The sequence below is a fragment of the Durotheca rogersii genome (assembly GCF_024521655.1).
Source record: "Durotheca rogersii strain YMJ 92031201 chromosome Unknown GGS23scaffold_8, whole genome shotgun sequence".
NCBI lineage: Eukaryota > Fungi > Ascomycota > Sordariomycetes > Xylariales > Xylariaceae > Durotheca > Durotheca rogersii.
The window spans coordinates 1,495,220-1,516,634 of record NW_026251239.1 but is presented as its reverse complement, the minus strand read 5'-3'; the positions used below and the strand labels follow the sequence as shown (position 1 = coordinate 1,516,634).

Sequence of the window (21,415 nt, the reverse complement as noted above, 5' to 3'; positions counted from 1 at the left end):
GCTAGCTCGTATCTATTGGGCTGGGTTGTATATACTAGGTAGGCATAGGTAGATGTCTACCTACTTACCTACCTCTAATAGCTTTGAAGGTTAGGTGTCGGTATCTAGGTATGTTCCGATGGCCGCTAGCATAGCCATCAACCGCCTGCGTTGCTCGGCCCGCGCCCCAGGTCTCGCCGCACCCTCCACACCTTCGCCCCGGCGCGGCTCTGGTTGCCGCGGAGCGTTTCGATCCATGGGACCTCAGCCCTGGCGTCTTGCCGGCCCTCGTTGTTGTTCTCGTCGTCGTCGTCCGCCTCGTCCGGCTCCTCCCCCTCGCCCCAGGCCAGGCGGTACAGCTCCTCGGTGTACGCCCAGGTGGGCGGGTCGAGCTTCCCGCTGACCAGCACCACGACGCGGTCACCGTCCGCGAGTGGCGGCGGCGGCAGCGGCCCCAGCAGTTGCAGCACCCCGCGCGCCGTGTCGATCCCGCGCACCAGCACGAGGCCCAGCGACTGCGAGAACCGCGGGTCCAGGGCCGTCGCGCCGTCGACGCAGGGGATGCCCTCGGGCGTCGCGACGGTGAGCGTCTCGGCCAGGGCGGAGAAGGTCTGCGACGGCGGTTCTTGGATGTCGTCGCCGTCGCCGTCGAGATCCATCGCGTCGGCCTCGCCGTCTCGATCTCGGACCGGGAGCGGCCCCGCGGGCCGCCTGAATGCCCGCGGGCTGTCGACGGCGACGGCGGCGAGGACGGTGCCGTTGATGGCCTCGGCGAGCAGGTCCAGCGGCACCTGGTAGTCGTAGCACAGGATCCCGAATATCCCGCGGTCGGCGCCGCGGTAGCTGACTTGCCACGGCGGCATCGCCGTCAACGGCCGCGCGTCCCACCGGACCGGGCTGCCCTTAGGATCGGTGCCGGTGGGCTCGGCGTGGAAATACGACATGGTCTGCATGGCGCGGAGATTTACCGCCGTCCGCGCCGTAAGCTGGGAGCCCTGGGACGGGAGCATGGAGAAGCTCGAGACCTTGCAGGCGGCGCGCAGCGCCTCGACCGCCTCGGCCGGGCCGTATTCCGACATGTACACCACCTCGGCGGGGCGCAGCTTCGCGATCAGGGAGGTCAGCAGGTCGAGCCCGGTGCCCTGTATCCACCCCGGTGTGTTGATGACCAGCGGGTGGTGGCCCAGCGCGTTCCGGTAGTGCGTCACGAGGTCCAGCGCGGCGTCGGCGTACAGCTCGGGGTCCGAGGCGGGGGTTATCGACGCCAGCGCGTGGGACCGGATCACGCGAAACGCGGCGCCGGCCCCGGGGTGGCAGAACGAGGGCCCCAGAACGGGCGCGGTCACAAGCACGAGCGCAATCTGCCCCGCCGCGCAGTACTCAGGCTGCCCGGGGTCGAGGTCGAGCACGGCGACGCCGACGCCGGGGGCCCTGCGCTCCCTGTGTCTGGCGTCGCCCGACCGGCCTGTGACGAGCCGGTTCGCAAGTATCTTGCCGAAGGTAGACTTCCCCGAGGACTTGGGCCCCGTGATCATGACGGAGCAAGGCCGAGCACTGGACGCGTCCAGGAGCCGCGCGATTTCACGGTTCCACTCCGGCGGCGAGATGAGGTCCTGCAGCGTACCCCGCTTCGGGCCGTCCGCAGACGTGTACAACTGCGGGCACTATTAGCAACCCGGAGCCGTCTTTCCGCCCCTCGACGGATACTCACTATTTGAAACGTGGCGCCCGGCACCGCATCGGCGCCGTCCGCAGCGTCGGCGTCCTCGTTCCACAGCCTCCGGAACTGGGGCGATAGCCGCCCCAAAGCCCTCAGGCTGACAGCGCTGGGGTGCGGGAGCAGCTCCAGCGTCGCCGCGTCCGCGCACCGCAGGACGGGGAGCGCGTGGCACAGCGGCGCGTCCACCCAGTGCACCTCGTCCTCGGCCCGCAGCGTCGCGCCGTATATGGTGGTTTCGCCGGACGTCACGCGGATGCCGTAGCTGCCGAGAATCACCAGACGCTGTCGCAACAGGTTAGGCCGGGGCCACCAGCGGGAGCGGTAAGTACGTAGCGGGTGAGGCTGGTCGGACGCACCTCTCCTCCGGACAGCGTGAGCAGCGCAGCGCCGTCCTCGCGCGCGCGGTAGTTGCTCGCGGACGGCACGAAGCTGGAGAGTCGCACGGGCGGAACTTCGGCCGCGGGGAGCGCGTCGTCCTCGGCCGCCGACGACAGGGCGCTGCTCCCCGACGGGCCGGGGGCCTCGGTAGGGGTGGAAGGCTCGGACGAGGCGTTGTCAGAGGGCTCCTCGCGCCTGCGACGGGGCACCAGTTGCGCATCGAGGCCCTTCCTCAGCTTTCTCGCGCGCCCTCCACCAGTGCCGGCTTCAGTGGGGTTCTGGGCGGCTGCGACGACATCCGGCGCCTTGGCTTCGATGGGTTGCGGCTCGATGCTTGCGGCTGACTGCTGGCTAAGAAGTCTCTTGCGGAGGGCGAACGCGCTCATGGCTGACGGGGTACGTTTGCGACGGTGTAATATCCGCGTTAGGTCGGCGCAGCTCCTGTCCCGCTCAGCGCCCGAACTTGCTCGTTTTGGAGGCTCAGCTAACTCATGGTGTTATTGGTATGACTGGATTGTATTCCTTGTGAAGGAGGGCGCCGTAAGTGGCTAATATGGTGTTTATAACTTGGTGGTTGATTCTGCACAATAATAGGTCGATGGTAAGTGTGAAGTTTCGTTAAACAAATTATTCCCTCCTTTTATATGGGTTATGCAGTTAACATTACACTAATTTCCACGTGGGGTGTGGATATTTTTTGTGCAGGCCTCTGATTGGACGATCTTGTGGTAACGTCCCTTTGCAGCACAGAAGCTTACATATAGTGTCCAAGACCCTGCCCAGATACCTGTCTCACTTTCATCCTGAGGTACCAATCGGGTTAATTGAAATACAGTATATACGGATATCTAACGTCAAAGGTCCGTACTAAGATAATCTAAACATTCTGCCCATTCACATATATTCACGAACGGGATCGATAACTCAAGCTTTCTTCATGGAATAGGATGGTGTACTTGACTAAGTACCTAGGAGGTAGGTAGTTACAAGTCTACTTTCTGCCCCTCCTTCTGATATCCTAGTGGGACATACCGTCGGACTATCCTCGGCCCGTCCCCCCTTTCCATACGGACACGGGCTGACATAAGCGCCCGTACCGTGCCAACCCCGCGGCAGCGCATCCTTGTCAATCTCAATTATTCCACACGCGCCGCGTTACTTACCTAACTACCTGGACATCTTCAAGCTCTAAAATTTTTTCAGTTCATTTCCACTCCTCCTCCGCATCTTCTGAACCTACGCCGTTCTTCCCGTCCCTCTCCCTTAACTTCCTATTGCATTTTGATCTGGGCATCTCCGAGGGCCGATTTGGACCCTTGTTCCCATTCCACTACCTGAGTTTCACCGGATCTCCTCGCCCTGTTTTGTTGTTGCACGCAGCTTGTGGCAACGCCCTTGTGATCGCGCTCGCAATGGCTAAGTCTCGCAGTTCGGCGCCGCTCGGCTCGCTCGAGATCATGCGGATGAAAGTAGCTAATAAAAAAGCTGCCGACTCCAAGAGCTCTACCATTCGCTCCAGCCAGGCCAAGAAATCCCAGGCGGCCATCCAGGACAGCAACACCAGTAGCGAGGGCAGTGATAGCGAAGGCAGTGGCAGTGATAGTGATAGCGACGTCGACATCGACCATGCTCGTCTCGAATATGAGAAGAAGCAGGCGGAAAAGCTCAAGAAAGCTATCGCAAAGCCGGGTTTGAATTCTGCCGAGACCAAGTCGCCGCACAAGACCGAGACACCACCGCGAACCGCAGAGTCAACTACGCCTAAGACTAAGATCACCGACACTGCCAAGTCTAAACCCGAATCTACTTCCGACTCGGAATCCTCCCCCGAAATCTCCGATTCCAATGACGAGGATGACGCTCACCCGGGTACCAAGCCGAAGAAGAGCAAGAGAGAGGCGGCTAAAGGCAAAGACTCAGATCCAGCCCGTGAGGCCTCAAATGAGGGCGAGAGCGAGGGCGAGAGCGAGGATGGGGATGCCAAGGAGACCCAGGAGAAGAAAGCTAGCGCAGAGACCAAGAAGAAGAAGGCTGGTGCGGAGACCAAGAAGGCCGGCGTGGAAGAGCCCACCCGGACAGACACATCCAGCGAAGGCCAGAGTGAGGAGGAGAGTGAAGAGGAGAGTGAAGAGGGGAGTGAGGAGGAGAGTGAGGAGGAGAGCGAGGGGGAGGATGAAGGTGTTGGGGACAAAGCTCCTATTAAGGATGCTAAGGGTAAGCCTCCTGGCGATGCCGATAGCGGGAACCAATCTTTGGAGAGCAGCGACGAGTCCGATGGGGATGAGGTACAAGGCGAGGATGCTGCCAAGGCCAAAACGGCCCTTGCGCAGGCCAGCGGCGACGGCGCTGCTGCTGCCACAAGCTCGGCTTTGGAAGTGTAAGCTTCCTTTCATTCCTCTTAAAGTCCCGTCTGTGCCACTCGGACCTAACCCCGGCCATCTCAGTTCTCGACCGGCATGGCTAAATGGCTCCGACTTCACGCTTCGTAAAGCTTCGTCCGATAACCCCGCCAAGGAGGTTACGGACTTTTTCAGCAAGGCCAACCTAGAGGGCAAGCAGGTCTGGTACTTCACAGCACCGGCATCGCTGCCCATTACGGTCATAAAGGACATGGAGATCGACCTATCTAAGGCCACAACCGGCGGCTCTATACTCAACTATAAAGGGGACAACTACGGTCTGGATATTGAATCTCAAGCTACGAGCACACAGATCCAGCTATTCATTCCCTCCCGCGGCGGAGATAGTTACACTGCTCGTAAGTTGTGTGCTCTGCGGCCTCGTAGCTATAACTAGCTAACACGTAAGAGTGAACCGTGGCATCGATTCCACGGTACACCTCCGACGTATCGCTAAGTTCGGACCAGGCGGTGCCGTCAGTGCAACCGCTGCTGACGACTACGTGCCAACGCCGAAACCTGTTCGCGAGCAGCCTCAGGGACTGAAGCCTCGTTTTACCCCCATCGGCGTTCCCCATTCCAATCCTACACTGCCAGCTGCTCCCCTCCAATCTCGCTCCACGGGAGCAGCACAACAGGCTGCCCCAGTCGGATCAGAGAGCGAGCGGGAGAGCGAGTCGGAGAGCCAAACGACCAGTGACTCTGAGGAAGTAACGATAACGCTATCCAAACCCCCCACCTCGTCTTCCCCTTCGAAGAAGAAAGCTACGTCCTCGGGCACTGTCAGCAAACAGCTCAAGCGAAAGCAGCCGGCAGACGAGGCCGAGTCAACCCCGGCCAACCACTCGCAGCCTGCTGGGAAGACCACCAAGAGACCCAGGACAACCGCCACCAAGGCAGCAGCGCCCGTGCCGCCTTCGGCCCCGTCGCGCGCAGCCTTGACGCCTAACGGCGCGCCGCCGAAAACGTCCAAGGCGTCCAAGGCGTCCAAGGTGTCCAAGGTGTCCAAGGCGCCGGGCTCGAGTGCGAGGACAAAAACGCCCCAATCGAGGCCCGAACACGTACTGCTCAGATACACGCCCGTCCCGACCCCCACGATTCCAAACTTGGAGACGAAGTAATCATTACGAGGGGCTTCCTGCTGCTCGGATTCATGGCGGCCGAGTTCTCGAATTCAACATCCTATCTATTCGTCAAGTGCCTAGCAGGCATGGGGCGATTGGCGAGGCGTGGCTAAGACCAAATCGAGGCCTTGGTGACAGATAGGGATGTGTATAGATAGTTGTTACGAAACAAAGGAAAAGCAAGGCGTCGGCGGTATGGCGAACAAATCTTGCTGGCGTAGTCACACTCGCATATGTTTTAAGAGATACCATGGGCGACTACCTGCTCTCGGCTTATTCCCGATACCCAGAGAGCAGGTGAATCGGACAGGTTAATGCTGAAGCACGGGAAAGGAATTGGTTACTATGAGGTTAGGCTCTGCTAATAACAACCTCGCGACTCGAAATACAGGGGCGTCTTGTACCATATAAGATCGCGTCCATAATCAATAAGACCTAGTCCGTTAGCCTTTTGCCAATTGTCCTCAACAGAGATATGAGTAGATATTATGCACAACCATCCTCCCTTAACCCCCCTTACCCCCCTACCTTGGATTCCTATGTTCCTAAAGGCCGTACCCAAGAAGCTGGAAACCCCGCGTAAAGACTCGCTGTCTTCCCAAAACGCCGGCCTAAGATCTTCGTCGATACACCCCTAGCCGAATATCTAGGACAAGGCACGGGGATAAGGCCGGACACGGAGTCGAGGCGAAAATAAAGTATCCGGACTCGGACACCTAGTCTCGGCCCATGTATTAGCTTTCAGCTGAGCGTATACTTATCCCCAGAATCAGCTAGTCTGACGGGCCGGTTGTATCGAGATGAAACGTAGCTGGTGACGAAGGCTCCGTATGTTCTACAAGAGTGCTATCGTGTAGTTCTCGAGGAGGGGAGAGACTTGCTTGCCTCGCTCCTTCGCCAACGCGGCCCTCCCCCATACGGAAAGGCGCGGAAGCTGGGAGAACACAGTGGCGCGTAGCCAAACAGGTCTCTCCCCCTCCTCCTTTCCTCCTCCTTCTCCTCGGGCAAGCACGCCGCGAGCCGTCTCCGGAGCGACCACTACGCATCCCCCCCGCCCTTCCCCGTTGGCCGAGGGAGCTCGGGTGAATACCGGAAAGGGGGTGAATGGGGGGGAGGGAGACCCCTTATAAGGCCAAATTGACACTTGTTCCCCCAGCCGGATCTGGAAGTCCTCACGGAGGTAATCGGGGAAGTGAGTGCCAACCAGTAACTAGACGGTCAGAAAATCCCAAAGGGGGTTTTCGCAGGGTGGGTTAAGAAGTCACTCCGCCCCAGCTTTTTTTACTTCTCCGGAGGACTGCCGTTCGAGTCTACCTCTTCACACGCAGCCTTTCTCTTTTTTTTTTTACCTCTCTCTCTCTCTGCTCTCTGCCTCTCCGTATCAGGTACTGAGCTGCTTGCTCCAGTCACCCCTTGCCCATCTGGGACGAGATAACCGCCCCCAACCTCGGTGGCGGATGAAGCTTTTCACGATCCTCACGCCCGCCTCTCTCCTATCTCCCTGCCCCCTTCTTTCAAGTCTCCGCGTGCCGTCTGTTGCAAACGTCAAGATATGAGGCAGCCAGGGATAGCAATACGGACGACACTAAAGGAGGGAGTATTGTTTATTGATACAAGCAAGCCTATTATTATCGTTCATTGTCCCAGTTGTCGCCGCCACAACATCCTCTCCTATATATACCGACACGATGCTACTGCTACCCTAGCTATTATCTCCACAACTGCCAGAAACTACACCTCTATAGAAGAAAATCCGCATTATGCACAGAGAACTCGCTGTCTATATTATGGTAATTCCGCGTACTTTCCGGGCGCGGAGCCAGCAGTTCCCCTGTCGTCTTCTCCGGCACACTCCAGTCCAGCATATTATCAAACCGCCGCTCTGCGCGGGTGAAGACGTGGAGGGTTAGGCAATGACTGAACACGAATCTAGCATCAACCTGGCCCGGGCCGATGATGAGAGAGGCCGCCCCGGCTATATACCTACCTACCTACCGACCACACACCGCGGCCGATTCTGCGCACCACCCCTTCGCCGACCATCTTTCTAAACAGCATCGACCTATATGCCCGGCGACCTCGACGGACCGACGCGCCTACGCTCCGGGCAGAAACCCTCCTTACATATACCTACATACGCCCCCCGTGGCCCCGGCGTCTCTTCTCGCCCCCCCCCCCGCGCAGCCGCGGCCTCTGCTTCGTCGACGCAACATTTACTCCGCGCCGCGCTCCGCGCTGGAGGTGGCCCTATGATCGGCAGGCCGGTCGAACGCCTCCGCTGGCCGGTTTCTCTTGTTGCGTTCGTTCGACCCCGTAGAGGACATGCCTCGCCGCACCACTAGGTACAGCTTCCCCAGTTCAACCGCTCCGACAGAAGCGACTGAACTCTAACGCGGCTGGTGCGGAAACTCTGACCGCTAGTAGTCCTCTTCTGCATCCCGCCGCAAAAGAGCGTATGTAGCTACCTACTATCAAGCGCGCTCTCTAGGCCGTTCGAGTCTACTATCGTAAGAGGCCCCTTATCTGTTAGCCTGACTACGCCGGGCCCGCGAGGCCTGCCGTCTGAGTGCGCAGGCCGAGTCCCCCCTTAAGAGCGTTGGGCTTTTATAGGTCTCAACCTCTGAAGGGTATTGAGAAGGAACGGTGCGTACGCGCTGTTGGGAAACCCGGAGACTGAATCAGAAGTGCTTTCTATTTGCAACCTCAACTGAGGCGAAACTTGTGCGTAGTCAAAGAGGAATCCTATCGATCTGAAAGTAATAAATCCGATAATGCAACCGTACCCCAAGTCTAGCCCATGGCTATCGAGATATGGTGGTCTCTATTAGCTCAAGGGGCAAAAAGGCTTAAGTAGGAAAAGGGCTGAAGACAGATAGGTAAAGTTTACTCGTTCGGCCATAGCGGCACGAATAAGAGACTTAAGCCTTCGCGATGGGGACAGATGTATTGACAGTAAAGAAGGCAATTTAACAGTATAAAGAAATCTTTAAGTCAGCTCAAGATAAAGGCAGTGGCAGGTGGTGACAGCGAAGTCCGTGTATAAGCATGCTGTGTTCCCTTCTCTTAAACTGCGCGCTTACGCGGTGGTTCCTTGAAATAGGCGGGTGGCTCGGCTTGGCACGGTCACGTAAGCCTCCAAGAGGACGTGTCTCTCCGTACCACTACAACATTATATATATATCACGTAGAAGATTATAAGCTTCGGCGTGATGGACGGATTTGTTGTACGTGAAGCGAATGAACGGCGGTTATAGGTGTTATCAGTTGGTTGTTCAACCAGAAGGCAAGACGGATGGGTGAAGCCCTAGCTCGTCTGTGTATGCAGCTGGACTGCGTATACCTACAAGCTGGTCTATCGCTCCAAATCGGCGTGTCGCACTGCCCACTGCACCAAAAATGTAAGTAACAATTACGAGACAGAGGCCGATACCAATAATGAAGAGAGGGGAGATCACGACGATACCATCAAAAGACTCTCTCGAAAACGCGAGTAGAGAAGGCAACGAGGGTAGGAAGCCTAGCAGCTAGATTGAAGTTGTAATATATTAGAAGCTAACCGGCGCGGCTGGATCACTCGCGCGAAGTCTTCGTCACCAAAGTCGACCTCCGCCTCGGAACTGTTCAGGCAATAATACGCATTACCCTCGTTTCCATTTGTAACGCGGTTAGCCACACAAGGCAATTGACGATGGTTATTGACGATGGTTACGATAGCGCGGTGCCGGGGGCTTATCCTGAGGCCTGCTCATCGAAAACCAATAAGAGGAAAGCAAATATAGATCTAGATTTACGGAGAAAGTGGAGGTGACTTACGGGGATTAGGTGCGGTAATCGACGGGGAGAAAGGCGGTCAAGTGAGATATCAGTTGGGTGCTTCAACAGGTCTATGTTTTACGCCAAAGTTGCCTTCGGTGATTTTGGTGATTTCCATGTCTGTGTGTGTGTCCCTGAGCTGCCCTGCTCCAGGGTGAGCCATAGGTGAGCCTGGCCTGCACTGTCCTGGGACAGCCCAAACTCGGGCACCATTCCGGTGCGTCCGCCGATCGTCGGATTTATGTTTGCAATACTGACTTCAGAAAATTTTGGTATTTGTTGCACTGTGCTGAGCATTCACAGGGGAAAATGGGAACACATTACGGTTATTCAGAGCCGTTTCGCATCTTAAAGATATTACCAGTTTGAGTCTAAGCCCCGAAGGAAGGACACGGGAGTTACAATGGAAGTTGTCTGCTCTGGCCGGGGGTTGAAGTTGATGAGGCAAAGTATGGAGGGGAACGGAGACGGGAAGGAATACTCCTGATTCCAGCCGGCTTAAAGGCAGGGCAGTAAATCTATCCGTTATATAGAACGAAAGAGGAGTAGCCGAAGAAATTCCCCTTGAGAAGAATCGAGTCTCGTGGTTCCCCGACACGCGCCATGCCGTGGCCTACTGTAGCCAGAGTTACCTACGGACACGCCCACTGTAAGGGGACAATCCTTCTCGACTTCATTCTGCCTCGTATGAGCGGCCCATTGTTGGCCGCTATATGGTGGCTGGTGGAGGGGTAGGTTGATTGCCAAAGGCTAGTACTGTGTGGCTGCCTTTCCTACGTTGGTATTTATGGTGAATATAAGTAACTACTACGTATTGTTTTCGCCTCAGCTGCACAACCTCCACATGCTCCCCTCTCTGCTCCCCTTCCGATCTGCCAGATGGGCTAAATAGCGAAGACTACCAAATGGCGCTGTTAGGAATCGAACCTATCCTTCGTTAAGTAGCCCACTGATCTCTGCCTACAGTACCCCTCGCTGCCTCTCCTCCCTGCTCCTACTTTTCCGCTCCCTCTTTTTCTGCTCCGCCCCTTTTGCTCTTGAACTCCAACAAATTCACTGCAGGCTGAAAGCCACACATCCATCGCTCTGCGCGCTTTGGGGCCCGACGTCCAGCCTCAGGTTGTAGTGGTAGTTATTGAGTAGATCGACCATGCGGGCAGACCTGGGTGAGCAACCTCATGCGAGACCCCGGGCGCCTTCCTGAACTTACCGTGCAAACTCAAAACGTTGTTTGTCTTGCGCGTTCCCAACACATTCGGAAACCTTCCTTCCCCGAGAATTCGAATGTACTCGCGCCTCTGCGTACTTCTCGTCAGCCTCGAGCCGACGGCCGATCTGCTTACGGATGGTCTCTAGCGCTGCGGCTTGCGTCAACTTCTCGCGTGTGTTTGGGTCCGCTTTGGCGGCGTCGTGGATCCGATTGAGCAAGAATTGGGTCGTATCCTTCGTCGCCGGGCTCATAACCCGTCGTCCGTCCGACTGCTTCTTTCTCAGAAGGTCGTCCAGCCACTGCGTTGTCATTTGGAGGGCGTCCGGTGCGTCATCGTCACCGCGGCGCTTACCGGAGGGGGACTCTCTGGTGCTTTCACTGTCCATCGTGAGTCTAGTGCTGTCAGGTCGAAAGATGGGCGCCGACGAGATGGGTACGGGTCCGAAGCCTTTGGGCGACGGGGACTGTTGGTGCTTGGTCAAGGGAAACGTAGGCTGCTTGGTCGAGGGCAACATGGGCTGCTCTTTATACTTGTACATTGGAATTCTGGGTCGGGGGGAACGTGGGCTGCTCCTTATACTTGTGAAGCTCGAGAAGCTGGAGAAGGACGCCTGGTACCTCACGGGGGGTTCTTGCGCACTGCCTCCCTTGGCCTCCTTCTTCCCATGTCTCTTGGCCTCCTTGTTGGCGGCGGCGGCGGCGGCGGCTTTGCCTGCTGCCTTCACTTTGTCGGCGATATTCCGGGCCTCGTTTCGTAGGGGGGCCAGGCTCGCCGCATGGTAGTCTCCGTATCTAACAGCCAATACGCCCGAGGAGATAGCCCTCTGGACGTTCATGTCTAAGAGGTGGGTCGGAATCGACGAGATCCTGAATGCCGAGGAGGAGGAGATCAAGAATGACCGCGGACCAACACCCATGTCGGATCTAGTCCGCAAGCTCATCGCCCTGGTGCCCGGCACCACGTACTCGGCCACACGTAGATGCATGAAGCTGTACGCAACACGAAACGACACGGCCCACGGTCATATCGGGGAACTCGCGCGGACTCGGAAATTTTTGGCCCTTGCGGTCAAACTTAAAGAGGACCTCGCCGCGCTCCAGTGCGAGAGAAACATCACCGAGGAGGAGAGGGCCGCGACAAAGGCGGCGATCTGGTACAACGTGGACCTGTACTTTGAAGAGCTCGAGTACGACGAGCTCACCTGCCAGATCACGCTATATGTCCCCTGGCCGCAGGAGTCGGCTGGAAAGTTCATCAGGACGGCAAAAAGACTTTCGTCACGTGCCGTTGTGGAAGAGAATGGAAGTAGTGAGGAGGATGAAGAGAGCGAGGAGAGCGAGGATGAGGACATAGTCATAGTGCACAGTGTTTCTCCAGATAAATGAGAGCCTGAGGGTCCTCCTAAGGACGAGCCTAGGGCAGAGTGATACAGGAAGGCGGCGAGGGAAAAAAAGCGAATAGACATCGCTAAACAACGACTAATGAATAGGAACAACTGATGTAAGGTCAGCGTAGGGCGCCTTCATTTCTTGGTTTGGGTATGCGGGCTTAAGCTGGCGCTATTTGATGTGCTTTTGATAGGGCTGGAGTGAAGACAGAAACTTACAGGTCGAGATAGGACATAGCCGGCTATTCCCTAGCGAATTGGTTTTCCAGCAGCAGGCTCTAATTTCCGCATTGTGTAAGCCAGGATAGCGTTGGCGAGTTGATGCTCCATGCAGAACTACATTGTTCCGAGGCTAGCACCAACGACTGAATACTCAAGAGGGCTTCCTAGGTTCTGCCTTCACGTTGCCGTGCCTAAGTCTTGTCGAGACTCCGCCATACTGTGCCGGGGATTCCTTGGGACAGCAAGGAATCCTTGCCCTTGGTGTTGGGAAAGTCGTCAATGTCGACGTAGATCGCCTATAGGAGATTGGGATCGTGACCGAGAGGCTGTATTTTATATTTCCCATGTCCCTGAGACTTTCTATCATAGCGCGTGGTCAGTATTACTCATTCTACACTGCGGTGAATGTTGTGGACTGGTAGTTGCAATACTTCTGGCTCCCTAGAACACACCAGCTTACCCCTCTTGGTGCGAACGATCCCGTGGAAGGCCGTAGCATCTGGTTGAGCTCGGTTGCCGATAGAGGAGCGCCCTTACAGAAGGAATGTTAATGACGAGCTCCATTCCGAAAGGCATACAGGCTATTTCTCGGCGCCGGCATTTGCTTCAACTCGTAAGAGATGAGAGTATTGTATTGAATGAAAACAGGCTGCTCCAAACGTGAGCCGTCAACCGGGTTGGTAAAAGTGTTGGAAGGGAAGAGAGATCCCGGGATGAGGGGCGCCCAGAGCTGAAAGAAGCGAGATTTGTGAGCTTGAAAAGGAAATGATGAAAAGTGCGAGAGAGGAAGGAAAGAAGACGACAGGGAAGAAGATGGAGGGATGGGCAGGTTTTAGATAAAATGCCCCGGGCGATGGGGCCAGTTTAGGGTTCTCTTGTATGTAGGCATCAAGTTGCGTAACCGAATGGTATAATCAGATTAAGACAAATTCTGGGCTACGACCCGCTGGAAGGAGCGTGGTATGTATGTATACACATATTTGTAGACCCCCGATGATCCTGCGAATTCATCCTGTAAATGGGATAAAAGCATCTACTAACGGGAAAGGGGGGGCAGATTGAAGGATAGCTAATGCTGCGGGCAACGGCGGTTCAGGCTGGATAATTCTAACGTTGTCAACAGCTTCGACAAGTTGGCCTTGGGCATCCTCACCAGGCTTGTTAGCTAGGACCCGTTTCTCTGTTTGATATAAAAGTTATTGTCAAGTACTAGATCGACGTTAAGAGGCTTAACTTCAAGTCGATAGTTTAATAATACTACCCTCCAAACTCGTGGTCCATCAAACAGCGGCATGGCTATATAATGACACTATACGGGAAGCCGACAATTAGAAAAGCTATTATCCAATATCAATCCCGTCGAACACCGTGCCTTGCTCTCGGCCGAGTGCAGCTTTTCTCGCATCCCACTTGCATTTTCAATTCGATCTCATCCGCTAATGGAAACAGCTCTTTAGGCAAGTACGGTGCACCATTAGTGCGTATCCGACAAAACGATTTTCGCGAATTGAAAATCGACCGAAATGTAAGAATGGGGCCACCTTATTGAGCTACTATAAAAGTCATCAACTTTAATTATATATTATTAAATCATTTAAAGAGATATAATTAAACGGATTTCATATTTGAATAGTTCAGTAATTTATGTATATATGAATATAAATTATATATTACGTAATATAATATTTAAAGAATTGAAAGTAGTTTAAGATAGTTAATATTATAAAAGTTATTAACTTTTATTATATATAATGGCGTTAATTTAAAAGATATAATGAAAATTATATAATATATAGATGGATAAATGCTTAATTTATAAGTGAATATAAATTATTTCTTATATAGAATAAGCCTTTAAAAGAAAAACGTAACTAAAGTACATTATTATAATAAAAGTCATTAACTTTAACCTCATCTTTATAGATTAGTTTAAGTAATATAATTATATATATTTAATTTTTTAATATAAGAATGCTTAATATATAAATAAATATAGAGTATCATATTGTAGTGGTGCGGTGGATCTAGGCCACGTAGCCTTTTCGATGTGTATTTATATGGGTCGCGCACTCATATTTTCATCAGCCAGACTTAGACCTGTAGATATCACAGCCTACAGCTATTCACTCGTTTCTTGCCATGCCTTTCTAGCCATCCTCGTCTTTGCCTTTCCAGTCCCCCTTCCCAGCTGCCGTTTTCAGCTGGCCGATCAACCGATTACAGCTGTTTGCAGCTGTGATCTTGGTTAATCGGCACTGGGCCAGTTGTTGGCAGTTGGGTAGCCCTTTTCGTGCCTCCGTCAGCGTGCCCACGCTGCTCCTGTTCAATATATATAATATACCGTTTCAAAGTAAAAACGTAAATAAAAAAGCTATTTTAATAAAGGTTAAGGATTTTAACATTATATTAAAAGGTTAATTTTAATAATAAAATTAAATATATTAAATTTTTATATTTAAATAATCTATATATAAATATGTATATTATTCATATATTATATAATTATATATATACGAATATATATATATACATATTTAAAAATACGATAATACTATTATTATTTTGAATAATATAGTATGATATAATATTAATAAAAAGAAATTTATAAAACTTATTAATATTTATTAAAGCTATCTTTAAGATAGATATTATATAATATATTAATTTTAATTAAAGGGCTTTAGTAAAAATAGCAAAAGTAAAAGTTATATTAATAATTATATATTATATAATAAATATTAAATTAGAAATATAAAATTTTTAATTAAATAAATACTAAGATCTATATATATATATATATTATTTCTTTATTTTTTAGATGAAATATAAAATTTTTTTAATTATATCTCTTTAAATAACTTTATAATATATAATTAAAGTTAGTAGCTTTCATTAAAGCATTCATCTTTAATAATACTTTTATTTATAAATAATGAATTATATAAATAATAACTTATATTCAGCTATTAACAAAGCAATCCCTTATGTAAATATTAAAAAAGGTTTATTATATCTCTTAAGTTAACTTAGAAATGTAAGGTTAAAGTTGATAACTTTTATTATAATAATCTACTTTAATTACGTTTTTCTTTATAAACCTTATATTACATAAATAATGACTTATATCTATTTACAGATTAAGTACGTTTTTATCTAAATATAAAATAATCTTTATTATATCTCCTAAATTAATCTATAAATATAAGGTTAAAGTTAGTAACTTTCATTATAATAATCTACTTTAGTTACGTTTTTCTTCATAAACCCTATTTTATATAAGGAATAATTTATATTTACTTATAGATTAAGCATTCATTTATTTGAATATTAAAAAATTATAATTATATCTTCTTTGTTAACGTTATTATATATTATAAAAGTTAATAACTTTTGTAATATTAACTATTTTAACTGCTTATAATTCTTCAGATATTATATTATATAATATATAACTTATACATACTTATAGATAAATCGTTCGTTTATTTAAATATAAAATTCGTTTAATTATATCTCTTTAATTGATTTAATAATATGTAATTAAAGTTAATGACTTTTATAGTAGTTCAATAAGTCAGTCCCACTTTTACTTTTCGGTCGATTTTCAATTCGCGAAAACCGATTTTCGATTTCCGAAAATCGGTTTGTCGGATACGCACTAATGGTGCACCGTAGGCAAGAGCATATCTAACTGCTCTTCCGGCTCGGTATTCCTATCTAGGCATAGGGCCGTGGCGGAAGCAACAGCTGCAGATGCCTGAGTACCGTACTTGCCTCTAGTAACGATAGGATTGAAAGGCAGTCAAGGAAGTCAGAATCAGAAGTGTAGATAAGCCGTTGTACCGCCGTGACGACATGGAGGTTAGCAGATACCATCGTGCTTCATATTCGATATTGTGCGGCTTCAAACGTCTTTTTCGTTTCGTGGTAATCCTACATGATTATAATACGATATTCATCATTTGGTTTGTCCTCGTTTCACATAACCCTAGTATCACGTCTTCTCTATGGGGTATACCGCCTAAGACAATTATCTGCGTACGTGAATGTCATGAACCGTGTCTATAAAGAGGTTATGTCAGTACGAATCAGAAGCCGTTGCAGGAGAGTAAGGGCGGCCGTGTGGGAAGAAGCTGCATCAGATAGGGTATTTATCCATCATTGAAGATCTCAGTCCCGTCTTGAAACATATTTAGGACTTAGGTATCATCATGACAGCCGAGGTAAAGAAGAACGATGACAATGAAAGTCTGTGACATACCTCGTACCGCCCGTGCGGCTACTCAGGAGACAACGGCTGCACTCAGGGATTCCCATCCACTACTCCTCCAGGGCGCGATTAAGATTGCCGTTTGAGCATCCGCAACCCTGCCAGTGCCTGCATACGCATCCGCGAGGTCTACAGCTCCAAGCTGTCCTCTTGGTGGGGTGGCCTTGAGTGCGACGTGCAGGGCCATGTCCGCTGGATATTCTTCGCCGCTGAGTTCAGCTAGCCGAGACCATCCGTGCGGGAGATGAGGGTACAACATAACATCATTCTGGGCCTGGGTAAGTGCATCGCTCCCCGTGCTACCCCCAGACAGAGTAGCAACCGCACGGAATACTTCGCCGATCAAGGAATGCTCAGTATCGGTAACTGCGTCGCTGGTACGTAGCGTCTGAAGCTCGGAAACAACGGCGTCTAATGACTCTTCATCCTCGTCAAGCAATGCTATGACCCCTAGAAGGAGCACAGACTGTACATGGCCGGCGTCCTTCTCGATTACCTCAAACAGAACGGTGCGTGCTCTTTCTCGAGCTTCTTCGGTGCCAGTAGCCCATAGCACCTGAGCTAGGATGCAGACAGCATCGGGGTTTCCGTTGGACTCACCAAGCGCCGCTTCAAAACACGATAGCGCGGCCTCGACATTTTTAGAGAAATATTGCGCCAGGCCGACGGTTAAATGTGCGGATAGCCGGGCTTTCTTGCGTTGCTCGCCTGTGAGCTCTTTGGCAGAGTCGTCGCTACTGAGATTCAGAGCCATCTCTCCGCAATCGATGGCAGCAGGATACTTCCCAGCGGAGAGATACCACCGAGCAAGATCAGTTGTGGCCAAGGTAAATAGCGCGAGTGTCTCGGCGGACTCGGTCGATTCGTAGCTTGCCTCCAAATTTTCGCACACGTCCTCAAGAGTATCGGTTGCACTGAGAGCATTATTGGTTCGTTCTTGATACAGTGTCGAAAGATGGTGGTAAGTAATGCTCTGTGGATCGAGACGTCGTAATTGGGTGAGACCGAAGAGCGGATGAATGAGGGAAGTGATGTGTAGGTTGGGAGGACTTGACAGAATGTGGTCGAACAGGGATGTGGAGTATTGTCGCCTAGTGAGTAGTGACGATGACTCTGAGATATCCATCGCATGAGTGAAGAGACCACGGGCTTCCTTAGGATCGCCGTACCAAAGAGCAACGAAGCCCTGGCCTAACCAGGCATGGGCATAGTCGGGGTCGTTAGATTGGGCTCGCGTAAAGGCCTCGTTTGCAATTTGAATATCGTTCTGTAGAAGGGCCAAGGCACCTAAATTCGTCCAGGCATGAGCACTTCTCTCGTTGAGAAACAGGCTCCGGACGAACGCATGCTGGGATACGGATGGATTTATTTCACTAGTGACAACGCCTAGAGAGTTCCAGAATTCCGCATTGCCCGCCTCGAGTTCTATGGAGCGCTTGAAACACCGCACGGCGGCTTTCTGGTATCGACTAGACTGGAGTCGGAGCTCGGGGGGGAGGCAGAGGTGGGCTTTGTTCTCAGCCCAGCCCAGGTTGTAGTAGGCGACGGCTTGCGCATGAACGTCACTGGCTGATACGTGGATCGCGCGTTTGTGGGCGAGGATTGCTGCATGCAAGGCGCGGGTTAGATCCACACCGAGTCGTTCATTGCTGGGGAAGATGCCTTCCGCCAAAATGACATCTTTGCCTACGCCATCAACATTTTCGAAGACCGCATACACGGACTCGCCCTCCGCGTCCAGGCCAAGTAGAGACTTGATGCAGTCAGTCGGGAAGTCGTGTATGCGGCTCTGAATGGAGGAGAATATAGAGCACGAGTCGCCAATGGCTTTCCAAAAGTTAAAGGTCTTGGCAACACTTTTCGGGACCGTGATGGCGAAGGATAGGGCGCGGGAAGCCAGCTCGACCGATTTTCCAAACAAGCCCTTGTCCATACAGTCTAACCCATTCTCAACCATGGTTTGCATTAAGGCTATTGCGACACCCTCTTCTTCCGGTCGGGCCGATATCACCTGATCGTAAAGAGAAATAGCCTCGTCAAATTCGCCAAGCTCGCGTTTAACATTGGCGAGCATATAGTTAGTAAACCAAGTATCGCCGATCATCTTGCTGTCCAGACCTTCCTCTAGCCTTTGGGCATTTTGGATCGCCTTTGTGGCAGCAATGTATCGTCCAGAATTATGATAGCTTTCGCCCAGGCCAACCCAAGAGTGGTAGTCGTCTGGAGCGATCCGTAGCGCCTGCTGAAACGACACAATAGCTTTGGCGAAAGCCTGCTTATTCAGCTCGGCAACGCCCAACGCAGACAGCGGCCAGCTGATACCCTTCCTCTTGGACCCTGGGGGTGGTCTGACCCTGCCGGAGTCCACTACGCGCTGAGCCACAAGCTCGACGCGATCCCAGTCGCCGTCATCAGCAAATGATCGTGCAAGCCTCTCCGCCGACTCTATCTCAGAGGGGGATAGCTCCACGGCCTTGAGAAAGCACCTCCGAGCCCTCTTCTTATCCTTGGCGTAGTCGGCATAGTATACACCGAGGCTACTATACGCCGGTGCATAGTTGAGGTTGCTCTTGAGCGCATCCAAGAAGTATGCGTATGCACCGCTTCGGCTTCTTCGAGCGGAATTCGAAGGATCCAGGTTCCAAATACAGGAGCCCAGCCGGTATTGGGTCTGTGCTAGCAGGTCCTTGGAGACCGCAGCACGCGTCATGAGGGGCAAGAGGGTCTCGAGTTCTGCTTTGCCGCGTGTATAGTCGCCCTTGAGAGCATACAGCCAACCAACCTCGGCGCGTACACGGAGATTACCAGAGTCGCCCTGCAATGCACGTTCAAGAAAGTTGATCGCTTGATCGAATTCTTCCTCTTCTTCGTATATGAGGCCAACACCAATCATGGCGGAGGTGGAAGCAGGATCTGCCGCTAGCACCTTGTCGAAGAGGGACTTGGCTTCAACGTGGTTTCTCGGGGATTGATAGAAGACGAGCGCTGTTCCCAAGTAGAGTAAGAAAGATTGACTCGCATTCGGGAACGTCTTGCCCGTCCTTTCCGTTTCCGCATCGATGATTTTCAGAGCCTTCCTCATAAGCTCGACATTGCTCTCGTACTCTTCCAGATGCTGATAGTACTCTCCCATTAGCCTGTGAGCGAGCAGGGAATTAGTAGCAGCTATGCCTTCCGTCATCATCAGGAGCCTATCCTCGTCGGTATACGGCACTACAGAAGTCGGAGCACCGCCATCGTCGTCGTCTTCACTCTCGTCACCTCCGTCGGGAGTGTGCGTAGGCGCTGACGCCTCTGCTGCTTGTTTGGGGAAAGGCGATATGTCACTCGTCATGAAGCCAACCGCGACCCGGTAAAGGTCACTCTCCGGGAAGAAGGAACAATACTCGTTGAGCACGTTGAAATCCCAGTCTTTGATATCCTTATGGTCTTGCCACTCAATCGCGATGTCCCAAGCAAGCCTGAAGGGATGCTTGATGATGACCATGTCATTCGCCAGCTTCTGGACGACTTCAAGCTCAGCGGGCTTATCTTCGGGAAGGGTGACAAGGAGGTGGTCGTATCGGAATTGCAGCAACTTCTCCTCGTACTGGCGCCTAACGTCGTCGTCCTGGGTCCACAATATGAGCTGCTCGTAGATGCTGCCGAGCTTGCTCTGACAGAGCACCTCTCGGTTGACCTCGAGAGTGACTTCATTGATTCTGGCACCTATCCTGGTGCGCCGCTCGCCGATGAGCGTATTGACCCGCTTCTTCTCTTCGACCTCCAGGATCTGGGCTATCGTCTCGTACGTCTTGGCAGGGTGAGGAACCCGACCCTCGAGGGCGGGGTATATGGGGCTGTCCGGGAGTATAAGTTGGAGGGCCTGGACATATTGAGCGCGGTCGCCACGGCCGCGAGCAAAGTCTATGAACTTATCCACGACATCTTGGCACTTGTACATCTCATCCGCATCCCTGAAGATCTCGGCAAGCTTGAGTGCGGCATGTTGATACTTGCGGAGGGCCTTGGGGCCCTGCTTCTGGTACAGCTTGACGAGACCCAGCCACGCCTGGTCGTCAGGGCGAAGTTCGGTTGCTCTCAGGTATGCGGCCTCGGCCTGGTCTAGCTGGTTCTTTTGGTCCAAGGCGAACGCCTTGAACAAGTGGCTGGGCAGGGGAGTTAGACAGGATGCTCGAAGGCAGGAAGGCAGGGAAGTAAGCACGCCACTGCTAGACTAGACAAGGCTACGTACGAGTGGTAGATCTTGGGATCTTTGCTGATAAGAACCTCGGCCTGGGCTAAAGCATCGTCCCATTTTTGCTGGTCAATGGCATCCTTGATGGCCTTCAATGAGGCCTTGGTGCTCGCCATCTCAAAGGGGGTACACCGGTGGCGCCGATGACCAGGTCTTGAGGTGGTCCAGATGATAGAAGTTGCATGAGTGTGGGTGTCGGTAGCTTAGCATCTCACCACCGGGCTCTGGGTGTACGTGTGTAGGTACTTGGACCGGTCCCCCTCCATGGAGATGGAATGTTTTTCAAGTTGTCATTTGCTGTGGTTTGCTGTGGTTGCCCCGGCCTGATCGTGTTGAAAAGATACAGCAACGGCAAAATATCGGACATACTCTAGAGGTGGGTAGGTACCTAGGTACCTAAGGTGGAGTTGGCCTGCCTACACGTATTTTGAGCCGGCAAATCCTCGGTCTTGGTGAGGCAGCTGAGTTATGAAATGTTATGCACTGGGTTATGCCCAAGGACTGATAACAGTGGACACCGCGTATTCGGGTTTCTGGATAAACATCGGGCTATCTAGGGAGTAGGTTCCCGGCGGACTTGCCATTGTGGATCCTCGCCATCACGGCCCAGGAGGGAAGTTCGTATATAAGAATTTACGCATCTCCCTGCTCACAGACCAGAATGCGGTGTCTTTA

At 52.0% G+C, this 21,415-nt stretch overlaps 5 protein-coding genes across 5 annotated transcripts; 2 read left to right on the top strand and 3 right to left on the bottom strand.

The window, feature by feature from the left end:
* Positions 1-137: 137 nt before the first annotated feature.
* GGS23DRAFT_604884 (uncharacterized protein) lies at positions 138-2,463 on the bottom strand (the record flags this gene model as incomplete). The annotated part of the gene is made up of 3 exons (XM_051519672.1): positions 138-1,634; positions 1,691-1,981; positions 2,056-2,463. 3 exons carry the CDS (start codon positions 2,461-2,463, stop codon positions 138-140), a joined length of 2,196 nt encoding a protein of 731 aa, XP_051372667.1.
* Positions 2,464-3,489: 1,026 nt separating this feature from the next.
* On the top strand, positions 3,490-5,938 carry GGS23DRAFT_620860 (DNA-directed RNA polymerase I subunit RPA34.5-domain-containing protein; the record flags this gene model as incomplete). The annotated part of the gene is made up of 3 exons (XM_051521136.1): positions 3,490-4,213; positions 4,482-4,835; positions 4,888-5,938. The coding sequence occupies 3 exons, from the start codon at positions 3,490-3,492 to the stop codon at positions 5,595-5,597; spliced, it is 1,788 nt and encodes a 595-aa protein (XP_051372666.1). The 3' UTR covers positions 5,598-5,938.
* A 4,681-nt stretch (positions 5,939-10,619) lies between these two features.
* GGS23DRAFT_596439 (uncharacterized protein) lies at positions 10,620-11,459 on the bottom strand (the record flags this gene model as incomplete). The annotated part of the gene is made up of 1 exon (XM_051518479.1): positions 10,620-11,459. The coding sequence occupies one exon, from the start codon at positions 11,457-11,459 to the stop codon at positions 10,620-10,622; it is 840 nt and encodes a 279-aa protein (XP_051372665.1).
* Positions 11,460-11,538: 79 nt separating this feature from the next.
* GGS23DRAFT_620856 (uncharacterized protein) lies at positions 11,539-12,184 on the top strand (the record flags this gene model as incomplete). Its single annotated transcript, XM_051521135.1, has 1 exon — positions 11,539-12,184. One exon carries the CDS (start codon positions 11,539-11,541, stop codon positions 12,007-12,009), a length of 471 nt encoding a protein of 156 aa, XP_051372664.1. The 3' UTR covers positions 12,010-12,184.
* A 3,609-nt stretch (positions 12,185-15,793) lies between these two features.
* GGS23DRAFT_566087 (tetratricopeptide) lies at positions 15,794-21,057 on the bottom strand. The gene is made up of 3 exons (XM_051516251.1): positions 20,738-21,057; positions 16,495-20,651; positions 15,794-16,295 (listed from the first exon to the last, which is right to left on the bottom strand). Exons 1-2 carry the CDS (start codon positions 20,854-20,856, stop codon positions 16,517-16,519), a joined length of 4,254 nt encoding a protein of 1,417 aa, XP_051372663.1. The 5' UTR covers positions 20,857-21,057; the 3' UTR covers positions 15,794-16,295; positions 16,495-16,516.
* Positions 21,058-21,415: the final 358 nt, after the last annotated feature.